This window comes from Eucyclogobius newberryi, unplaced genomic scaffold (genome assembly GCF_026437365.1).
Source record: "Eucyclogobius newberryi isolate DKJ021-1_F unplaced genomic scaffold, fEucNew1.0.hap1 SCAF_2, whole genome shotgun sequence".
In the NCBI taxonomy this organism is placed as follows: domain Eukaryota; kingdom Metazoa; phylum Chordata; class Actinopteri; order Gobiiformes; family Gobiidae; genus Eucyclogobius; species Eucyclogobius newberryi.
In genome coordinates, this window is record NW_027315834.1 from 3485149 (window position 1) to 3504275 (window position 19127).

A 19127-nucleotide genomic window follows, 5' to 3' on the forward strand; every position below is an offset into this window, starting at 1 on the left:
TTCCCCGTCTGATTCAGATTCCAGGCTCCGTCCGGGTCCCAACCCTGCTCTCCACACCAGGTAAGACAAGTGACTACTAGTCAACAAGGTCGGTGGAGAAAAGGAACTTAATTAACGCTCTGTGAATAAAGCGAGAAGCAACCGATTCAGGAAACATTGTGGTAATTGAAAAAGCTTTAAGCTCTCCAGGTCTGTCAGATGCACATTCCTCACAAAACAATGATACATGTTTGACTCTTTCCAGCTGTCCACATCTGCAAAGTCCGTTTGAGTGTTTGCCACTGACTTTCAAGTAGGCGGCCAACCCACAATGCCCCAGTCTGAGTCTCATTTTAGTTATTGACCTTATTCTGCCCACTTTTCACTTTTCGACCAATGTCAATGTGCTTGTTCCATGTTAATTTGTCAACCATCCACGTTCCTAAAAATGTCAAAACTTTCACCTTTTCTCAGGGGTTAGCATAGATTTAGAGACTGCACTGATTGTTTTCTCTTCAGACCAAAAGTCACGTAATTACTTTTGGACACTGACATCTTAAATCCCACTCGTCCCTCTGAACGATGTGATTGACAGGCTCCGGGTCAGTTTCATTAAGAAGTCAGTAATCCTTCCTCTCCTCCAGATGGACCCGTCATCTGCAAACAGAGATCTCCCAAATCCACCGTCCAGGTCTTGGAAAAATATAATCCATCACCTACTCATTTAAATGGCAAACGGAATCCCTCAGATATTTACAAAATGGGAAAAAATACATTCAGCCTTAAATTGAAAAGGGACAAATTTACGGGACTGTGGACTAAATGAGACGTTTGGTTTGATTTGTTTATGCCTTAACTTTCCTTGGTTGGATGTCTACCGTTTTCGTCTACTACTTTCCCTCTGGTCTGGTTTTGTTTTGTTGTATTAAATGTTACTTATAACTTAAAATACTATTGATTATAACATTAAAGAAAACAGGACTGATCACCGAACCTTGCAGGGGCCCGTTCAGAACCATTGCAACTTCAGAAACATCTTTCATACTTTAACCTATAACCAGCTCCATCAATTGACCCTCCCTCCACATTCGGTCAGGCCTTTTCAATTTTAATGACCACTGCTACTGCAGCCTCTTCATTTACGATAGCCGGACTAAAACAGGACGTAGAACCACACAGAACTAGTCTAAACCAGCTCTTAAAAAGCATTCAAGAAGGACTAAACCAGGACATTTGGTTTGGATTATATTGAAATCTTAGTAGTCTACAGTAGCTGCCCAAACAAAAGCTTACTTTGCCATTTAGTGCATAAGAACAAACACCGCGGTCACTTTTCCACGTGCACAGCATCATGCGTGTTTTTGGAGTTCTCTGACCTGCAGCAGCCTCAGACCACAACATCTATATTTTAAACTCGCTTCACATCCATAATAAATCGCCCAGACTGAGCATTGAAATATATGTAATGATAATGTAATGAATGGACAATGGGGAAAAAGTTCCTGAAAGCACTTGAAGGTCTGGCCTAGTAATGGGCTGGGTTTGGGAAATGCTTGTTTATACAAAAATGTCTATTCCATGGCGGTAAGGGGCCGCTATCTGATTTACTACCAAGTCGGGAGACCGAGCGCCATAGGAGGGTCTTTCTCCTATGGACACCGAAATATGGAAGTTTCTGTAGCTTCTATTCGCCTCATAGGCCCACCCTTTTTCCAATGAGATTATTATCTGTCAAACTAATGGTTTATGAGTCTTTGTGTGGTTACTGTATATAAGGGGCTGGATGCCCTGGTACGAGGGTCTCCTTCTGCCTCAGCGAGTCTCTTTTCCTATTTCACGACACCTCATGGAAACAGCCCCATCAGTCACCACACACTAAACTGGTAACAACGGATCTGCACCTGAGAAATAACGTTTTCATCTTTCCTTCGGCCCCAGAGTCATGTTCTCTGTATGTTAAGCTGTAAAATGATGTGTGTTTGATTACAATCCGATGCATTTTCAAGGGAAAATTAAGTAAATGAGGGAGTCGATTTAGACACACCAAAAGCAAAAGGTGCACATGTCCCGGGACGAGACCGAGGTCCTGACCAGTGGGACAATCCGCACATCACGCCCAGCGGCTTGACCTACCCGGGCACTCCCGCAGGTCAAGGCAACGCCCGGGAAACACGGCGTCCTCTGGTGCCACGGCACGTAATGTTCCTCGTTAACATTTCATTACCAAGACATTTTATATTTGAATCACTCTTTCGAAAAACCAGATGATCAAACTTCAGATCTGTAATATCGAGGTAATTTAATCATACCAGCAACTGTTATTGACGTTTTGAACGACTTGAAACATAAAACTTTGACCAAAGTTTGGATTTCACTTTTGAGGCTCAGTGAAGACAAAAGAGGTTAAAAAATATACTATGTCTGCCATAATAATGTGTTCCGCTGCAAAGATCCACCCGAGCGTTTCAGTCCGTTTCAACTGCTCTGGGGGGTTAGCGATAGCATTAGCAGTGTTAGCGATAGCATTAGCAGTGTCCGCTTTGGATGCATCTAGATAAATAGACAATAAAAAAACAGAAGCACTACAAACTCATCACTTGATTTGTGCAGATGCATCACTTTTCTACCGACGCAGTATCGCACGTGCACAACCAGGTACATCGAGGCAGATCGGTTCATCCTCCCTCACCAGGACGTTTTTGAAGAAGTTCATTAGAAGACGAGGGGAAAAAAATGTAACTGTTTGCTCCCCTGTTGATCTGATCCAGACATTATTTTCTTGAAGTTGAATGATGACAATGAATGAGGAAAGTTAGGTTTACTTCGTCTGGTTGAAACTAGTTTATGCCGTGGCTTAAGTTTAAAAAGTTTAAATCCGAAATAAAATGTAGAAGCGGGAGTGGAACCCAGTATCTCCTGCACCATAAGCCGTGTCTATACATGCGTTCGCGGTGACGTCATACAGCTGGGACTTCCCAATAGCGGCCATTTTAAAAGGGGCACGCGATAAATAAAAACCAGCACGACTGCATCCTTTTCTACGGCATAATGAGCAACGAATTCTTTGATTCTTTAGACGATAACGGCAAACTAAGGTACACGACAAAGCTATAATTTCTTGGTCAGTCAACAGAGCTCAGGTTTTTGGCATTTTGGCCTCATATTTCTTGGATTTCGTATGTCGTAGACGTGCTGTTGTGCCCCTTTCAAAATGGCGGACTCGGTTGCCACTGCACAAGTTCCGGGATGTGCGAACGCATGTATAATCACTGGGCCAATACATCGGCTTATTTTTCTACTGCGAGACAGCAAATGTAGTCTTTGGGCTCCAGAATGGTGATGACGCCGCACATATGGCTAACCTATGGGTCCTGGGCCGCCATATTGGATTCTGTAACTTCCGTCCAGATTCCCTGTATGATCTAGTGCAGACCGAGCTACTGTGGCCCATCCCAGCCCCTGTAGAGTCCACTACTGCCCTCTGGTGACCATGCAGGACCACTGACATTATAAAAACCAGTACAGACCACAATTGGATCGCTTGAATGAGGCGACGGTAATAGATTTTCATGGTTTATTGAACTTTCACAGAACATGACATTTAGGCCAAGAAGAAAAAGTAGTGCGTTTCCGGTAAACCCGACAGAGCTGGATTTCAAAATAATGAAAACATTTTATCGCACATTTACCGGCCGTACGTTTTGAGAATGTCAAATTGTGAGAGCGAATCCAAAAGCTGCGGACGACAACAGAGCGGTAATGACTAAAAAGTCGTCTGCTAATGGCTCTTTTCCTGTGGTTGGACTAGTTTAGATGTAGATAACTATTTTATTCAATATCTGCACCAATACGGACACTTTATATTAAAAGAAAAGAAAAAAAGAAATTCGACCTACCTACCTGGATTTTTTTTTCAATGTTACCGGAAACACTTTTTTTTTCCTTCCTTGGACAAAGCCAATACGGTTTTGTACAGTATTCTCATGGTATTGAGAGGGGATCGCAGAGGGGGAGAAGCATGGTGGGTGGTACAGGGCAGTGCGTGTGTGTGTGTGTGTGTGCATGTGTGTGTGTGTGTGTGTGTGCATGTGTGTGTGGGCGTGTGATGGAGGAGGCGGGATCACGGCCGACAGCGCTGGATAAAGCGAGGGTACAGGCACACGTCCCTGATGTGGTGTCTGTTCAGGATCCAGGTGAGGAAGCGCTCCAGACCCAGACCGTATCCCCCATGAGGACAGGTGCCGTACTTTCTCTGGAAACGCAGCAAAATGGTCTCGTTAGAACGTTGCAACTGCCAATTAAATAGATTAGAATGTATTTGAAGCGTTTGTGCGGATCGGGACATTAATCTGTTGACCCAGGAGTCCTCCCTCTCACACTGGGACATACATATTTGTGTTTTCATTTCCTACACCAGCAAAACTCGATGCTCAGATTATGTTTATGTTTATTATGTCGAAACCAGGTACAGCGCTGTCACTCTATCAAAAATGAATAGAATACGATGTGGGATGGTTTCTGAAAGAGCAACACAACGACTGACAATGTCGAAGTGGAAGGGAAATTATACATGATTTCCAGATTTACAAAAAACACAAAACTGAAAAGAGCAGCGTGCTAAAGTGTTCAGGACCCGCGAGTCGATATGACGTGGAACCACCTCAGCGCTTTGAGTGACTTGAAGGTGGAAAAGCGCTTTATAAATGTGTCTTTTGGGGCGTCGCTCTGCGTCGCTCATCTACAACTGAAGTTCAAGCTCAGTCAGATTTGACGGAGAGCATTTGTGAACAGCCGTTTTCAGATCTTGCCACAGATTCTCAATTGGACTTGGACATGAATACGATTAGTTTTAACCCGTTCCATTGTGGCTCTGGCTTTACGTTTAGACTCTGTAAAGAACCAATTGTGTATTTTTTTTTGACAAATTTAACTTCTGGTTTTAGAGAGTGCACTTTTATTTTGCTACTTCCTGTTTAGCATTATGGCGGAATTAGCTTTACAGAAAAATACGCTAAAACGGCAGAAACAGAAAAAAAGTTATCACGGAGCACAATCAACACAGTGTTTTGTGTTAGCTGCCCCTCTGAAGAGCCACAAGGTACGTTTTACGTAGCACTAAAGCACAATTGTTGTATTTTGTGTAACCAAAGCCCATTTTATTTGAGTTTGGTGCTAAACAGAGTTAACTGATAGAAAAAGCTTCAGTTGTAGTCATCTGGACTCAGTTTGAAAAATTAGACGTTTCGACTCTCATCCAAGAGTCATTGTCAATAAAAGAATTTAGATCGAGAACTCCGATATTAATACTGTTCTGTGGTAAGACCCACCCATTGGGCGGAGCCTTCCTGAAGTAGAAAGAGTTGTTTGTTTCAACAGAAACTCCCCCCTTGTATCTACCGAGCCTATTCAGAATCTTAATGGGCTATTAGAATCCTCTTTGTCTTTGTGAGACCCTGGCTCAACCACCCTGAGTACCTGATTAGCATCCGAATGTCCTTGTCCTGGTCCTCTACCTTTCCAGGGGTTCAGTAACCCATTATAAATAAGAAGTATTTATAATTCAGAAATAAGATCGGAGTTCTCGATCTAAATTCTTTTATTGACAATGACTCTTGGATGAGAGTCGAAACGTCTAATTTTTCAAACGGAGTCCAGATGACTACAACTGAAGTTTTTTTCTACTATGGAACACGCCTGGACGAATGAGGGATTACACCGACAGAGTTAACTGATGTGTATTTATTACGATGTCATATCAAGCTAACTTTACGGTTGTTATGCTAAGGTGTAAGATCATGGCATTTAGCATTTACGCACTGTCTTTTTGTGTTTCCCAGCTCTTATGGTGTATTTACAAGATTTACTGCCATTAAATCTAAAAATCATCAGTAAAGAGTCAACCTTCATTCAGGGGGAATGCTCGTTGTGACTTTTGCACGCTGCACTTTTCACTATTGTATTTCTTTTAAATCTGGAAATCATGTCATTTTCCTTCCGCCAAACGTTTCCAAGTGTGTGGTCGTGCTGTGACCAAACGAGACAACGTTCCAGGATTACAAACGCATCTCTCGGTGAGGGTTGAATGAAGTCGGGAGGAGTAATACCTGGTCAGTGTACCAGTAGTAGGGCGTGGGGTCGATGCCCTCCCTCGTGTAGCCCTCCAGCAGCTCCTCGCTGTCCCAGATACGCATGGAACCTCCCACGATCTCGCCCACATTTGGCATCAACACGTCCACCTGAACGACACAAACACATTTGACGGGACTCGCTCTTGAAAGGACGCGGAGGTGAGAGAACGTACAGCGCGTGCTCGGGACGTACGGATTCTGTGAGGCGGCGGTCGTCGGAGCAGCGCTGCATGTAGAACGACTTGATCTCGGCGGGGAAGCGACACAGGAGGATGGGCTCGTTGATGGCGTCGGTCATGAGCCTCTCCGGCGCCTCCGGGATGTCCTGGAAACGGAACACGCCGCGTGAGTTTGATGGGACGGGTACGGCCGGGAGAACGAGGAGCGGCCACGGGACGACTCTGAATGTCCCCGAGTGGTCCAGAGATCGAAAATGGCGGGGAAGCGACACTCGCCAACTAAACTTCTCAGGTTTGGGTGGTTTTACAAAGAAGAATGGGAGAAACTGTCTCACCCAAAGCATTAAAGCCAAAAGGAGTTCCACAGGTGCTTCAACAAAGTATTGATCAAAAGATGTGAATACTCATAGGAAAGTGTTTTTTATGTATTTATTTGTATTGTTTATTATTTGAAAAGGATTCAAACAACCTTCTTTTACTTTGTCATTATAATGTGTAGAATTTTGAGCAAATAATGAATGTATTTTTGTGGGAATAAGGCTGTAACAGGATTTTAGATAGAGGGTGTCTTCCCGTATTTTGGACGGGGTATTTTATTAATAAATCTTAGAAAAAAAGGGAATATTATCATTAAATTGGGCCGGGAAGTGTTTGACAGTAGTCCGCCATTACGGTTTACTATTTACAAGTGAAAATTTGCATGCTGCGTCCTGATTGGGCGACGAAATTTGTGTGCTTGGCTCTGATTGGCTGCCGAGCCGTGGTCCGGAGAATGCCCGAAGCTACTCGTTTTTTTGCCTAGTCGGCCCCCGTATCCCCGTAAAATGATTTGGACGGGGTGTTTTCATCTTAAAGCCTGGCTGTGAACAGATCCCGCCTCTTGCAGTGTGGGCGTGGCCCTGTACGCCTCTTGCAGTGCGGGCGTGGCCGTCATCGAGCAAACAGAACCACGGCGGTGAAGGGGCGGAGCAGCTCACCTCTCCAAACTCGTAGTAGGAGCCGTCGTCCTTCTTCACGTCGTGTTCTCGGAGCCACTCGATGGCCTCGCTGTAGTTCATTCTTTTGAAGGGACGCTGCGGCGGTTTGAAGTCCTGACCAATGACAACACAAGACAGAGGTTATGACCGTGTGATCAATGTCTGGAAGTGCACCACAACCACGTCACTAACATACAGGGTCCCGCGGGGTCTGGGTTGAGTCAGGGTCCCGTGGGGTCTGAGTGGAGTCACTGACGTACAGGGTCCCGCGGGGTCTGGGTGGAGTCACTAACGTACAGGGTCCCGCGGGGTCTGGGTGGAGTCAGGGTCCCGCGGGGTCTGGCTGGAATCCCTAACGTACAGGGTCCCGCGGAGTCTACAGGGTCCCGCGGGGTCTGGGTGGAGTCACTAACGTACAGGGTCCTGCGGGGTCTGGGTGGAGTCACTAACGTACAGGGTCCCGCGGGGTCTGGGTGGAGTCACTAACGTACAAGGTCCCACAGGATCTGGGTGGAGTCACTAACGTACAGGGCGGGGTCTGGGTGGAGTCACTAACGTACAGGGCGGGGTCTGGGTGGAGTCACTAACGTACAGGGCGGGGTCTGGGTGGAGTCACTAACGTACAGGGCGGGGTCTGGGTGGAGTCACTAACGTACAGGGTTGATGTCGAGGAGCAGCGGTCCTGCAGGAGACTGGAGCACTCTGTCCACCACGTCACAGACCAGGTCCTCCAGGCGCTGCAGCAGGTCATCGAACGAGATGAAGGGGCACTCGGCCTCGATGTGGGTGTACCTGAACACAGCAACGCCCACAACGCTCACATGGACACGCCCACATTTAAAAACACACGCCCACATTTAAAAACACACGCCCACATTTAAAAACACACGCCCACATTTAAAAACACACGCCCACATTTAATAAAGAATTGTTTATTCTTCTTTTGACATTTGGATTGAATAATGCCACTATCTCTCTGTATGTGTCTTATAGTCTGTATAGTCCAGATAACAACGCCAATTATCAATAACTACTATTTTTTTTATACTTTAATACTGGTCATGATTAGTCATAAATAAAATAAATAAATAAAAACGTAACCGACAAAACAAGACTAAACCGAGGCTAATTTAGAATAAAAATGCAATATTGCTAATATTACATCAGACAATATTCAATATCAATACTTTTGCAATATATTGTGCAGCAATAATTCCTGCAGTACACAAAGTAGCTGAAGTATCTGGGGTACTCACTCGGCCAGGTGTCTGCGGGTGCGGGACTGCTCGGCGCGGTAGGACTGTGCGATGCAGAAGGAGTCGCCCAGTGCTGGGATGCACGTTTCCAGGTAGAGCTGAGAGGACTGGGTCAGGTAGGCCTGCTCACCAAAGTAATTAAAGCCGAACAGAGTGGAGCCGCCCTCCACCTGAGTCTGCACCATGGTGGGAGGGAAGATCTACAGCAGGAGGGTGGATGTCATTTGAAGGCATTTTTTCTAAATAAATACACATTGTGTGTGGGGATCCCCCCGGAGGAGTTGGAGGAAGTGTCTGGGGAGGAGGAAGTCTGGGAGTCCCTGGTTAGACTGCTGCCCCCGCGATCCGGCCCCGGATAAAGCGGTAGAAGATGGATGGATTTCAAATAATTCAACTATAATTGAGCCCAACAGTGACCGGAAGTAAACATTTTGGATCTTTTAACCATGTTCTAACATTGAACCCTCATTAAAAACATTAAACTTCCTCCTGGTTAGAAATCCCTCTCCTCTGATTGTCACAAACACGCTGTAACTAGCGTTTCCTCAGTAACGGACGCTGCTCTGACGTGGACCTGAGAATCTGCATTCAGCACTGGAAATACAGTAATGACAGATCTAGTGAAATGTCATTCAATAAAATGGTTAATCAAAATGGCAATTTCAGCTAAAAAAAAAAAAAAAAAAAAAAATTGAGGTTAAAAAAAACAACACAAATTTGCTTGATTTTGTTACAGTGAAAAAAAAAGATTCCTTAAAAACATTTGCAATTATGATTTTTTGGGGCAAAATTGTTTGGCCCATAGTCAGAGGGGAGAAGACTTTCTAACCAGGACTAATCAAACTAGTGTGAATGAAGCTAAATACTACTCATGAACATGGCTAAATGTTTAAAAAAGTTAATACATCATAAGAAAAGATGACTTGCATAAGATTAAAATGATGAAAGTATATTCTTATCTTGACCCAACTTGCCTTGTGAATTTATACCAATTTTAAAACACACATTTTCACATTTTGCCCATTTTACACACCTGTAGAAAACATTTTTAGACTCAAGACAAACGGGGGAGATGAAGAGATGAAACATGTGATTTCCGTGTGGTGAATAATAAAAAAGGTGGGCTCACCTCGTAGTAGCCGCAGTGGAAGAAGTGCTCTCTGAAACAGTGTGTGACGCTGGACCTCACTCTCAGGATCTTGGACACGTTCTCCCCTCGGATCAGCATGTGCCGGTTGTTCAGCTGCACGTCCACGTCCGACTCCTCGTTCAGCAGGTTATCGGCGCCCCCTGCTGGAGAGAGCCCGATCAGCTCCCAGAAGTCGCAGTGCAGCTCGTGGCCTCCAGGGGCCTGGGGAGGAAAACATACAGAGCATTTATAAAACCTAACGTGGAATTCTTACTAAAAGTGAGCGAACCGACGAAGCAGAAACAGCCTCAAACTCACTTCAGTTTGATCTCTTTGAACGCGTGTTATTTCTCATCGCTTAAAGCTCCGATGCACAAAGATCAGCGTTTTTTGGACTTTTTAGGTCAAAGTCTTTTTTGTAAATCCCAAACTTAAGTTGGAAAGTGACGTGCGTAGCATTTTTGTACGTACACATGCTTTATAAATGATATATCCCCACCTGCGTGTTTTTTAATATCTAATATGTCAACAAAATGAAGCAGGAAATGTAAACCTAGCTTTCCTTATTTTTTATCTCGTCACAAATGTGCCATTATTTCTATAAAAAACATGGTTGTACGTCAAATACACAAGATGTTTCAAATTGATATTTAGCCCATAAAATGTCTATAGGAGCGGACATAAGTGACATAAGTGAGCGGGACATAAGTGAGCGGGAGACATAAGTGAGCGGGACATAAGTGAGCGGGAGACATAAGTGAGCGGGACATAAGTGAGCGGACATAAGTGACATAAGTGAGCGGGACATAAGTGAGCGGGAGACATAAGTGAGCGGGACATAAGTGAGCGGGAGACATAAGTGAGCGGGACATAAGTGAGCGGGAGACATAAGTGAGCGGGAGACATAAGTGAGCGGGACATAAGTGAGCGGACATAAGTGAGCGGACATAAGTGAGCGGACATAAGTGACATAAGTGAGCGGGACATAAGTGACATAAGTGAGCGGGACATAAGTGACATAAGTGAGCGGGACATAAGTGAGCGGGACATAAGTGAGCGGGAGACATAAGTGAGCGGGACATAAGTGAGCGGGAGACATAAGTGAGCGGGAGACATAAGTGAGCGGGAGACATAAGTGAGCGGGAGACATAAGTGAGCGGGACATAAGTGAGCAGGACATAAGTGAGCGGGACATAAGTGAGCGGACATAAGTGAGCGGACATAAGTGAGCGGGACATAAGTGAGCGGACATAAGTGAGCGGACATAAGTGAGCAGACATAAGTGACATAAGTGAGCGGATACAAGTGAGCGGGACATAAATGAGCGGACAAAAGTGAGCGGACATAAGTGAGCGCACATAAGTGACATAAGTGAGCGGACATAAGTGAGCGGGACATAAGTGAGCGGACATAAGTGAGCGGACATAAGTGAGCGGACATAAGTGAGCGGACATAAGTGAGCGGACATAAGTGAGCAGACATAAGTGACATAAGTGAGCGGACATAAGTGAGCGGACATAAGTGAGCGGACATAAGTGAGCGGACATAAGTGAGCGGACATAAGTGAGCGGACATAAGTGAGCGGGACATAAGTGAGCGGGACATAAGTGAGCGGGACATAAGTGAGCGGGACATAAGTGAGCGGGACATAAGTGAGCGGACATAAGAGAGCGGGACATAAGTGAGCGGACATAAGTGAGCGGGACATAAGTGAGCGGATACAAGTGAGCGGGACATAAGTGAGCGGGACATAAGTGAGCGGACATAAGTGAGCGGACATAAGTGAGCGGACATAAGTGAGCGGACATAAGTGAGCGGACATAAGTGAGCGGACATAAGTGAGCGGACATAAGTGAGCGGGACATAAATGAGCGGACAAAAGTGAGCGGACATAAGTGAGCGCACATAAGTGACATAAGTGAGCGGACATAAGTGAGCGGACATAAGTGAGCGGACATAAGTGAGCGGACATAAGTGAGCGCACATAAGTGACATAAGTGAGCGGACATAAGTGAGCGGACATAAGTGAGCGGACATAAGTGAGCGGGACATAAGTGAGCGGACATAAGTGAGCGGACATAAGTGACATAAGTGAGCGGACATAAGTGAGCGGACATAAGTGAGCGGGACATAAGTGAGCGGACATAAGTGACATAATTGAGCGGGACATAAGTGAGCGGGAGACATAAGTGAGCGGGACATAAGTGAGCGGGAGACATAAGTGAGCGGGAGACATAAGTGAGCGGGACATAAGTGAGCGGACATAAGTGACATAAGTGAGCGGGACATAAGTGAGCGGGACATAAGTGAGCGGGAGACATAAGTGAGCGGGACATAAGTGAGCGGACATAAGTGAGCGGACATAAGTGAGCGGACATAAGTGAGCGGACATAAGTGAGCGGACATAAGTGAGCGGACATAAGTGAGCGGGACATAAGTGAGCGGACATAAGTGAGCGGACATAAGTGAGCGGACATAAGTGACATAAGTGAGCGGGACATAAGTGATATAAGTGAGCGGGACATAAGTGACATAAGTGAGCGGGACATAAGTGACATAAGTGAGCGGGACATAAGTGAGCGGGCATAAGTGAGCGGGACATAAGTGAGCGGGAGACATAAGTGAGCGGGACATAAGTGAGCGGGACATAAGTGAGCGGACATAAGTGAGCGGACATAAGTGAGCGGACATAAGTGAGCGGACATAAGTGAGCGGACATAAGTGAGCAGACATAAGTGACATAAGTGAGCGGACATAAGTGAGCGGACATAAGTGAGCGGACATAAGTGAGCGGACATAAGTGAGCGGACATAAGTGAGCGGACATAAGTGAGCGGGACATAAGTGAGCGGGACATAAGTGAGCGGGACATAAGTGAGCGGGACATAAGTGAGCGGGACATAAGTGAGCGGACATAAGAGAGCGGGACATAAGTGAGCGGACATAAGTGAGCGGGACATAAGTGAGCGGATACAAGTGAGCGGGACATAAGTGAGCGGATACAAGTGAGCGGGACATAAGTGAGCGGGACATAAGTGAGCGGACATAAGTGAGCGGACATAAGTGAGCGGACATAAGTGAGCGGACATAAGTGAGCGGACATAAGTGAGCGGACATAAGTGAGCGGACATAAGTGAGCGGGACATAAATGAGCGGACAAAAGTGAGCGGACATAAGTGAGCGCACATAAGTGACATAAGTGAGCGGACATAAGTGAGCGGACATAAGTGAGCGGACATAAGTGAGCGGACATAAGTGAGCGCACATAAGTGACATAAGTGAGCGGACATAAGTGAGCGGACATAAGTGAGCGGACATAAGTGAGCGGGACATAAGTGAGCGGACATAAGTGAGCGGACATAAGTGACATAAGTGAGCGGACATAAGTGAGCGGACATAAGTGAGCGGGACATAAGTGAGCGGACATAAGTGACATAATTGAGCGGGACATAAGTGAGCGGGAGACATAAGTGAGCGGGACATAAGTGAGCGGGAGACATAAGTGAGCGGGAGACATAAGTGAGCGGGAGACATAAGTGAGCGGGACATAAGTGAGCGGACATAAGTGACATAAGTGAGCGGGACATAAGTGAGCGGGACATAAGTGAGCGGGAGACATAAGTGAGCGGGACATAAGTGAGCGGACATAAGTGAGCGGACATAAGTGAGCGGACATAAGTGAGCGGACATAAGTGAGCGGACATAAGTGAGCGGACATAAGTGAGCGGGACATAAGTGAGCGGACATAAGTGAGCGGACATAAGTGAGCGGACATAAGTGACATAAGTGAGCGGGACATAAGTGATATAAGTGAGCGGGACATAAGTGACATAAGTGAGCGGGACATAAGTGACATAAGTGAGCGGGACATAAGTGAGCGGGCATAAGTGAGCGGGACATAAGTGAGCGGGAGACATAAGTGAGCGGGACATAAGTGAGCGGGACATAAGTGAGCGGGACATAAGTGAGCGGGACATAAGTGAGCGGACATAAGTGAGCGGACATAAGTGAGCGGACATAAGTGACATAAGTGAGCGGACATAAGTGAGCGGACATAAGTGAGCGGGACATAAGTGAGCGGACATAAGTGACATAATTGAGCGGGACATAAGTGAGCGGGAGACATAAGTGAGCGGGACATAAGTGAGCGGGAGACATAAGTGAGCGGGAGACATAAGTGAGCGGGACATAAGTGAGCGGACATAAGTGACATAAGTGAGCGGGACATAAGTGAGCGGGACATAAGTGAGCGGGAGACATAAGTGAGCGGGACATAAGTGAGCGGACATAAGTGAGCGGACATAAGTGAGCGGACATAAGTGAGCGGACATAAGTGAGCGGACATAAGTGAGCGGACATAAGTGAGCGGGACATAAGTGAGCGGACATAAGTGAGCGGACATAAGTGAGCGGACATAAGTGACATAAGTGAGCGGGACATAAGTGATATAAGTGAGCGGGACATAAGTGACATAAGTGAGCGGGACATAAGTGACATAAGTGAGCGGGACATAAGTGAGCGGGCATAAGTGAGCGGGACATAAGTGAGCGGGAGACATAAGTGAGCGGGACATAAGTGAGCGGGACATAAGTGAGCGGGACATAAGTGAGCGGGACATAAGTGAGCGGGAGACATAAGTGAGCGGGAGACATAAGTGAGCGGGACATAAGTGAGCGGACATAAGTGAGCGGGACATAAGTGAGCGGGACATAAGTGAGCGGGACATAAGTGAGCGGGACATAAGTGAGCGGGACATAAGTGAGCGGACATAAGTGAGCGGACATAAGTGAGCGGACATAAGTGAGCGGATACAAGTGAGCGGGACATAAGTGAGCGGACATAAGTGAGCGGGACATAAGTGAGCGGACATAAGTGAGCGGACATAAGTGAGCGGACATAAGTGAGCGGACATAAGTGACATAAGTGAGCGGACATAAGTGAGCGGATATAAGTGACATAAGTGAGCGGACATAAGTGACATAAGTGAGCGGGACATAAATGAGCGGACATAAGTGAGCGCACATAAGTGACATAAGTGAGCGGACATAAGTGAGCGGACATAAGTGAGCGGACATAAGTGAGCGGACATAAGTGAGCGGACATAAGTGAGCGGACATAAGTGAGCGGACATAAGTGAGCGGACATAAGTGACATAAGTGAGCGGACATAAGTGAGCGGACATAAGTGAGCGGACATAAGTGAGCGGACATAAGTGAGCGTACATAAGTGAGCGGACATAAGTGAGCGGACATAAGTGAGCGTACATAAGTGAGCAGACATAAGTGAGCAGACATAAGTGAGCAGACATAAGTGAGCAGACATAAGTGAGCAGACATAAGTGAAATAAGTGAGCGGACATAAGTGAGCGGACATAAGTGACATAAGTGAGCGGACATAAGTGACATAAGTGAGCGGACATAAGTGAGCGGACATAAGTGACATAAGTGAGCGGACATAAGTGAGCGGACATAAGTGAGCGGACATAAGTGAGCGGACATAAGTGAGCGGACATAAGTGAGCGGACATAAGTGAGCGGACATAAGTGAGCGGACATAAGTGAGCGGACATAAGTGAGCGGACATAAGTGAGCGGGACATAAATGAGCGGACAAAAGTGAGCGGACATAAGTGAGCGCACATAAGTGACATAAGTGAGCGGGACATAAGTGAGCGGACATAAGTGAGCGGACATAAGTGAGCGGACATAAGTGAGCAGACATAAGTGAGCAGACATAAGTGACATAAGTGAGCGGACATAAGTGAGCGGACATAAGTGAGCGGACATAAGTGAGCGGACATAAGTGAGCGGACATAAGTGAGCGGACATAAGTGAGCGGACATAAGTGAGCGGACATAAGTGACATAAGTGAGCGGACATAAGTGAGCGGATATAAGTGACATAAGTGAGCGGACATAAGTGACATAAGTGAGCGGGACATAAATGAGCGGACATAAGTGAGCGCACATAAGTGACATAAGTGAGCGGACATAAGTGAGCGGACATAAGTGAGCGGACATAAGTGAGCGGACATAAGTGAGCGGACATAAGTGAGCGGACATAAGTGAGCGGACATAAGTGAGCGGACATAAGTGACATAAGTGAGCGGACATAAGTGAGCGGGACATAAGTGAGCGGACATAAGTGAGCGGACATAAGTGAGCGGACATAAGTGAGCGTACATAAGTGAGCGGACATAAGTGAGCGGACATAAGTGAGCGGACATAAGTGAGCGGACATAAGTGAGCAGACATAAGTGAGCAGACATAAGTGAGCAGACATAAGTGAAATAAGTGAGCGGACATAAGTGAGCGGACATAAGTGACATAAGTGAGCGGACATAAGTGACATAAGTGAGCGGACATAAGTGAGCGGACATAAGTGACATAAGTGAGCGGACATAAGTGAGCGGACATAAGTGAGCGGACATAAGTGAGCGGACATAAGTGAGCGGACATAAGTGAGCGGACATAAGTGAGCGGACATAAGTGAGCGGACATAAGTGAGCGGGACATAAATGAGCGGACAAAAGTGAGCGGACATAAGTGAGCGCACATAAGTGACATAAGTGAGCGGGACATAAGTGAGCGGACATAAGTGAGCGGACATAAGTGAGCGGACATAAGTGAGCAGACATAAGTGAGCAGACATAAGTGACATAAGTGAGCGGACATAAGTGAGCGGACATAAGTGAGCGGACATAAGTGAGCGGACATAAGTGAGCGGATACAAGTGAGCGGGACATAAGTGAGCGGACATAAGAGAGCGGGACATAAGTGAGCGGACATAAGTGAGCGGGACATAAGTGAGCGGATACAAGTGAGCGGGAAATAAGTGAGCGGATACAAGTGAGCGGGACATAAGTGAGCGGGACATAAGTGAGCGGACATAAGTGAGCGGACATAAGTGAGCGGACATAAGTGAGCGGACATAAGTGAGCGGACATAAGTGAGCGGACATAAGTGAGCGGACATAAGTGAGCGGACATAAGTGAGCGGACATAAGTGAGCGGGACATAAGTGAGCGGACATAAGTGACATAAGTGAGCGGACATAAGTGAGCGGGACATAAGTGAGCGGACATAAGTGAGCGGACATAAGTGAGCGGACATAAGTGACATAAGTGAGCGGACATAAGTGAGCGGACATAAGTGAGCGGACATAAGTGAGCGGACATAAGTGAGCGGACATAAGTGACATAAGTGAGAGGACATAAGTGACATAAGTGAGCGGACATAAGTGACATAAGTGAGCAGGACATAAGTGAGCAGGACATAAGTGAGCAGGACATAAGTGAGCAGGACATAAGTGAAATAAGTGACATAAGTGATCGGACATAAGTGATATAAGTGAGCAGGAGCGCGTCGGCTCCGTCAGGTCTGGCTCTCATTCATCTTCTATTGAAACATCTGCATTTCTTTTTCTGAAACTCATTGTTCTGAACTCTAAATGTTGCATTAAAAGGCTCTGCAAGATCTTTGCATTTGTTTTGTATTATTGTCGTTGTAAATCAAGATATGAACAGTATGAAAATTGGGAATCTGGGAAAATAACCCCAGACCTTTTGAATGAGAGCACTGTCGAGCTCTTTTATAACATTTAGAATCTATTCATAAATTCAAATTCATTCATTCCCTATGCTCTGTGTAAAGGGTGAAGAAGGGTGCATTTAGGTGGAGGTAAACAGGCTTTTGACGGCGTCTAATCCATCGTATACATCCTGTCCGTCGTGTATTTGGACTGACCATCTGTGCACTCGTGGATGGTTAAAAGTAACTCCATACACTGGGACAGAACAGATCATAACGTGTGTGTCACATGTTTGAATAAATGTCCATAATGAGTCGGTAGCGTGTGTGATAGCGGTGAGGCCGTTACCTGTTTGCCCTCGGGGACTGGAGTGACCGTCCCGTACAGAGCCACAGTGCTCTCCGTGGACAGCACCAGCCCGTTGTAGCACTGACACTGGAACGAGACAGCGCGGGTCACTCGCGGGTCAAAGTGGACGGGGAACATTTGGGGGTTTGTTTTAAATGTACAAAACGACACGATTACAACATGGAATGAGACGCAAAGACATGGCATACAAACTATAAAGGGAGAGAGAGAGGGGCAGAAAGAAAGAAAGAAAGAAAGAAAGAGAGAGGAAAAGTACAGCCAAGTGTAGGTCATGCACAGTATTGCAATACCATAGTTACCGCTTTTGGCATAACACCGGTATCGGCCTAAAATCTTCATATCGGCGCATTCTTAGACACGAGCGTGACATTTTCTCCACTTCCTCCCGTCGTCGGGGGAGACGGGCGGTTTCACATTAAACGGAGGCTTACCAGTTTGTCGGACAGCACACACTGCAGGAAGCCCGTGCCGTCGCGGAGCACCAGGAACATCAGGTTCTTCCCTAGAACACAGGACACGCAGAGCTTTAGGAGGAGGAGAGGAGCTTTAGGAGGAGGAGCAGGAGGAGAGAAGGAGCTTTAGGAGGAGGAGGAGGAGCTTTAGGAGGAGGAGCTTTAGGAGGAGGAGGAGGAGGAGGAGAGAAGGAGCTTGAGGAGGAGGAGGAGGAGGAGGAGAGAAGGAGCTTGAGGAGGAGGAGCTTTAGGAGGAGGAGAGGAGGAGCAGAGGAGGAGCTTTAGGAGGAGCTTTAGGAGGAGGAGCTTTAGGAGGAGGAGGAGGAGGAGGAGGAGCTTGAGGAGGAGGAGCTTTAGGAGGAGGAGAGGAGGAGCTTTAGGAGGAGGAGGAGGAGGAAGAGGAGAGAAGGAGCTTGAGGAGGAGGAGAGGAGGAGCTTTAGGAGGAGGAGAGGAGGAGCTTTAGGAGGAGGAGGAGGAGCTTTAGGAGGAGGAGCAGGAGGAGGAGGAGGAGAGAAGAAGCTTTAGGAGGAGGAGGAGGAGCTTTAGGAGGAGGAGCTTTAGGAGGAGGAGAGGAGGAGCTTTAGGAGGAGGAGCTTTAGGAGGAGGAGGAGGAGCTTTAGGAGGAGGAGCTTTAGGAGGAGGAGCTTTAGGAGGAGGAGAGGAGGAGCTTTAGGAGGAGGAGCTTTAGGAGGAGGAGAGGAGGAGCTTTAGGAGGAGAGGAGGAGCTTTAGGAGGAGGAGCTTTAGGAGGAGAGGAAGAGCAGGAGGAGCTTTAGGAGGAGGAGAGGAGGAGCTTTAGGAGGAGGAGCTTTAGGAGGAGAGGGTGGAGCTTTAGGAGGAGGAGAGGAGGAGCTTTAGGAGGAGGAGAGGAGGAGCTTTAGGAGGAGGAGCTTTAGGAGGAGGAGCTTTAGGAAGAGGAGCTTTAGGAGGAGGAGCTTTAGGAGGAGCAGCTTTAGGAGGAGCTTTATGAGGAGGAGAGGAGGAGCTTTATGAGGAGGAGAGGAGGAGCTTTATGAGGAGGAGAGGAGGAGCTTTAGGAGGAGGAGACGAGGAGGAGCTTTAGGAGGAGGAGGAGCTTTAGGAGGAGCTTTAGGAGGAGGAGGAACTTTAGGAGGAGGAGGAGCTTTAGGAGG

The 19127-nt window shown here is 46.8% G+C and overlaps 1 protein-coding gene across 2 annotated transcripts in view; it reads right to left on the reverse strand.

The window, feature by feature from the left end:
* The window catches only part of nars1 (asparaginyl-tRNA synthetase 1), a 216777-nt gene that overhangs the window by 192113 nt on the left and 5537 nt on the right, over positions 1-19127 (reverse strand). The window contains exons 7-15 of one of the 2 annotated variants that reach the window (XM_072453424.1): positions 17974-18044; positions 17522-17608; positions 9649-9870; positions 8520-8719; positions 7920-8055; positions 7264-7377; positions 6301-6432; positions 6084-6215; positions 4091-4231 (exon numbers count right to left, since the gene is read on the reverse strand). In XM_072453424.1, coding sequence (XP_072309525.1) covers positions 4100-4231; positions 6084-6215; positions 6301-6432; positions 7264-7377; positions 7920-8055; positions 8520-8719; positions 9649-9870; positions 17522-17608; positions 17974-18044 — 1226 coding nt within the window. In that variant the 3' untranslated portion in view covers positions 4091-4099. Of the gene's footprint in view, positions 1-3593; positions 4232-6083; positions 6216-6300; positions 6433-7263; positions 7378-7919; positions 8056-8519; positions 8720-9648; positions 9871-17521; positions 17609-17973; positions 18045-19127 lie in introns of those variants that run through there. The other variant, XM_072453423.1, reaches the window with a different exon arrangement.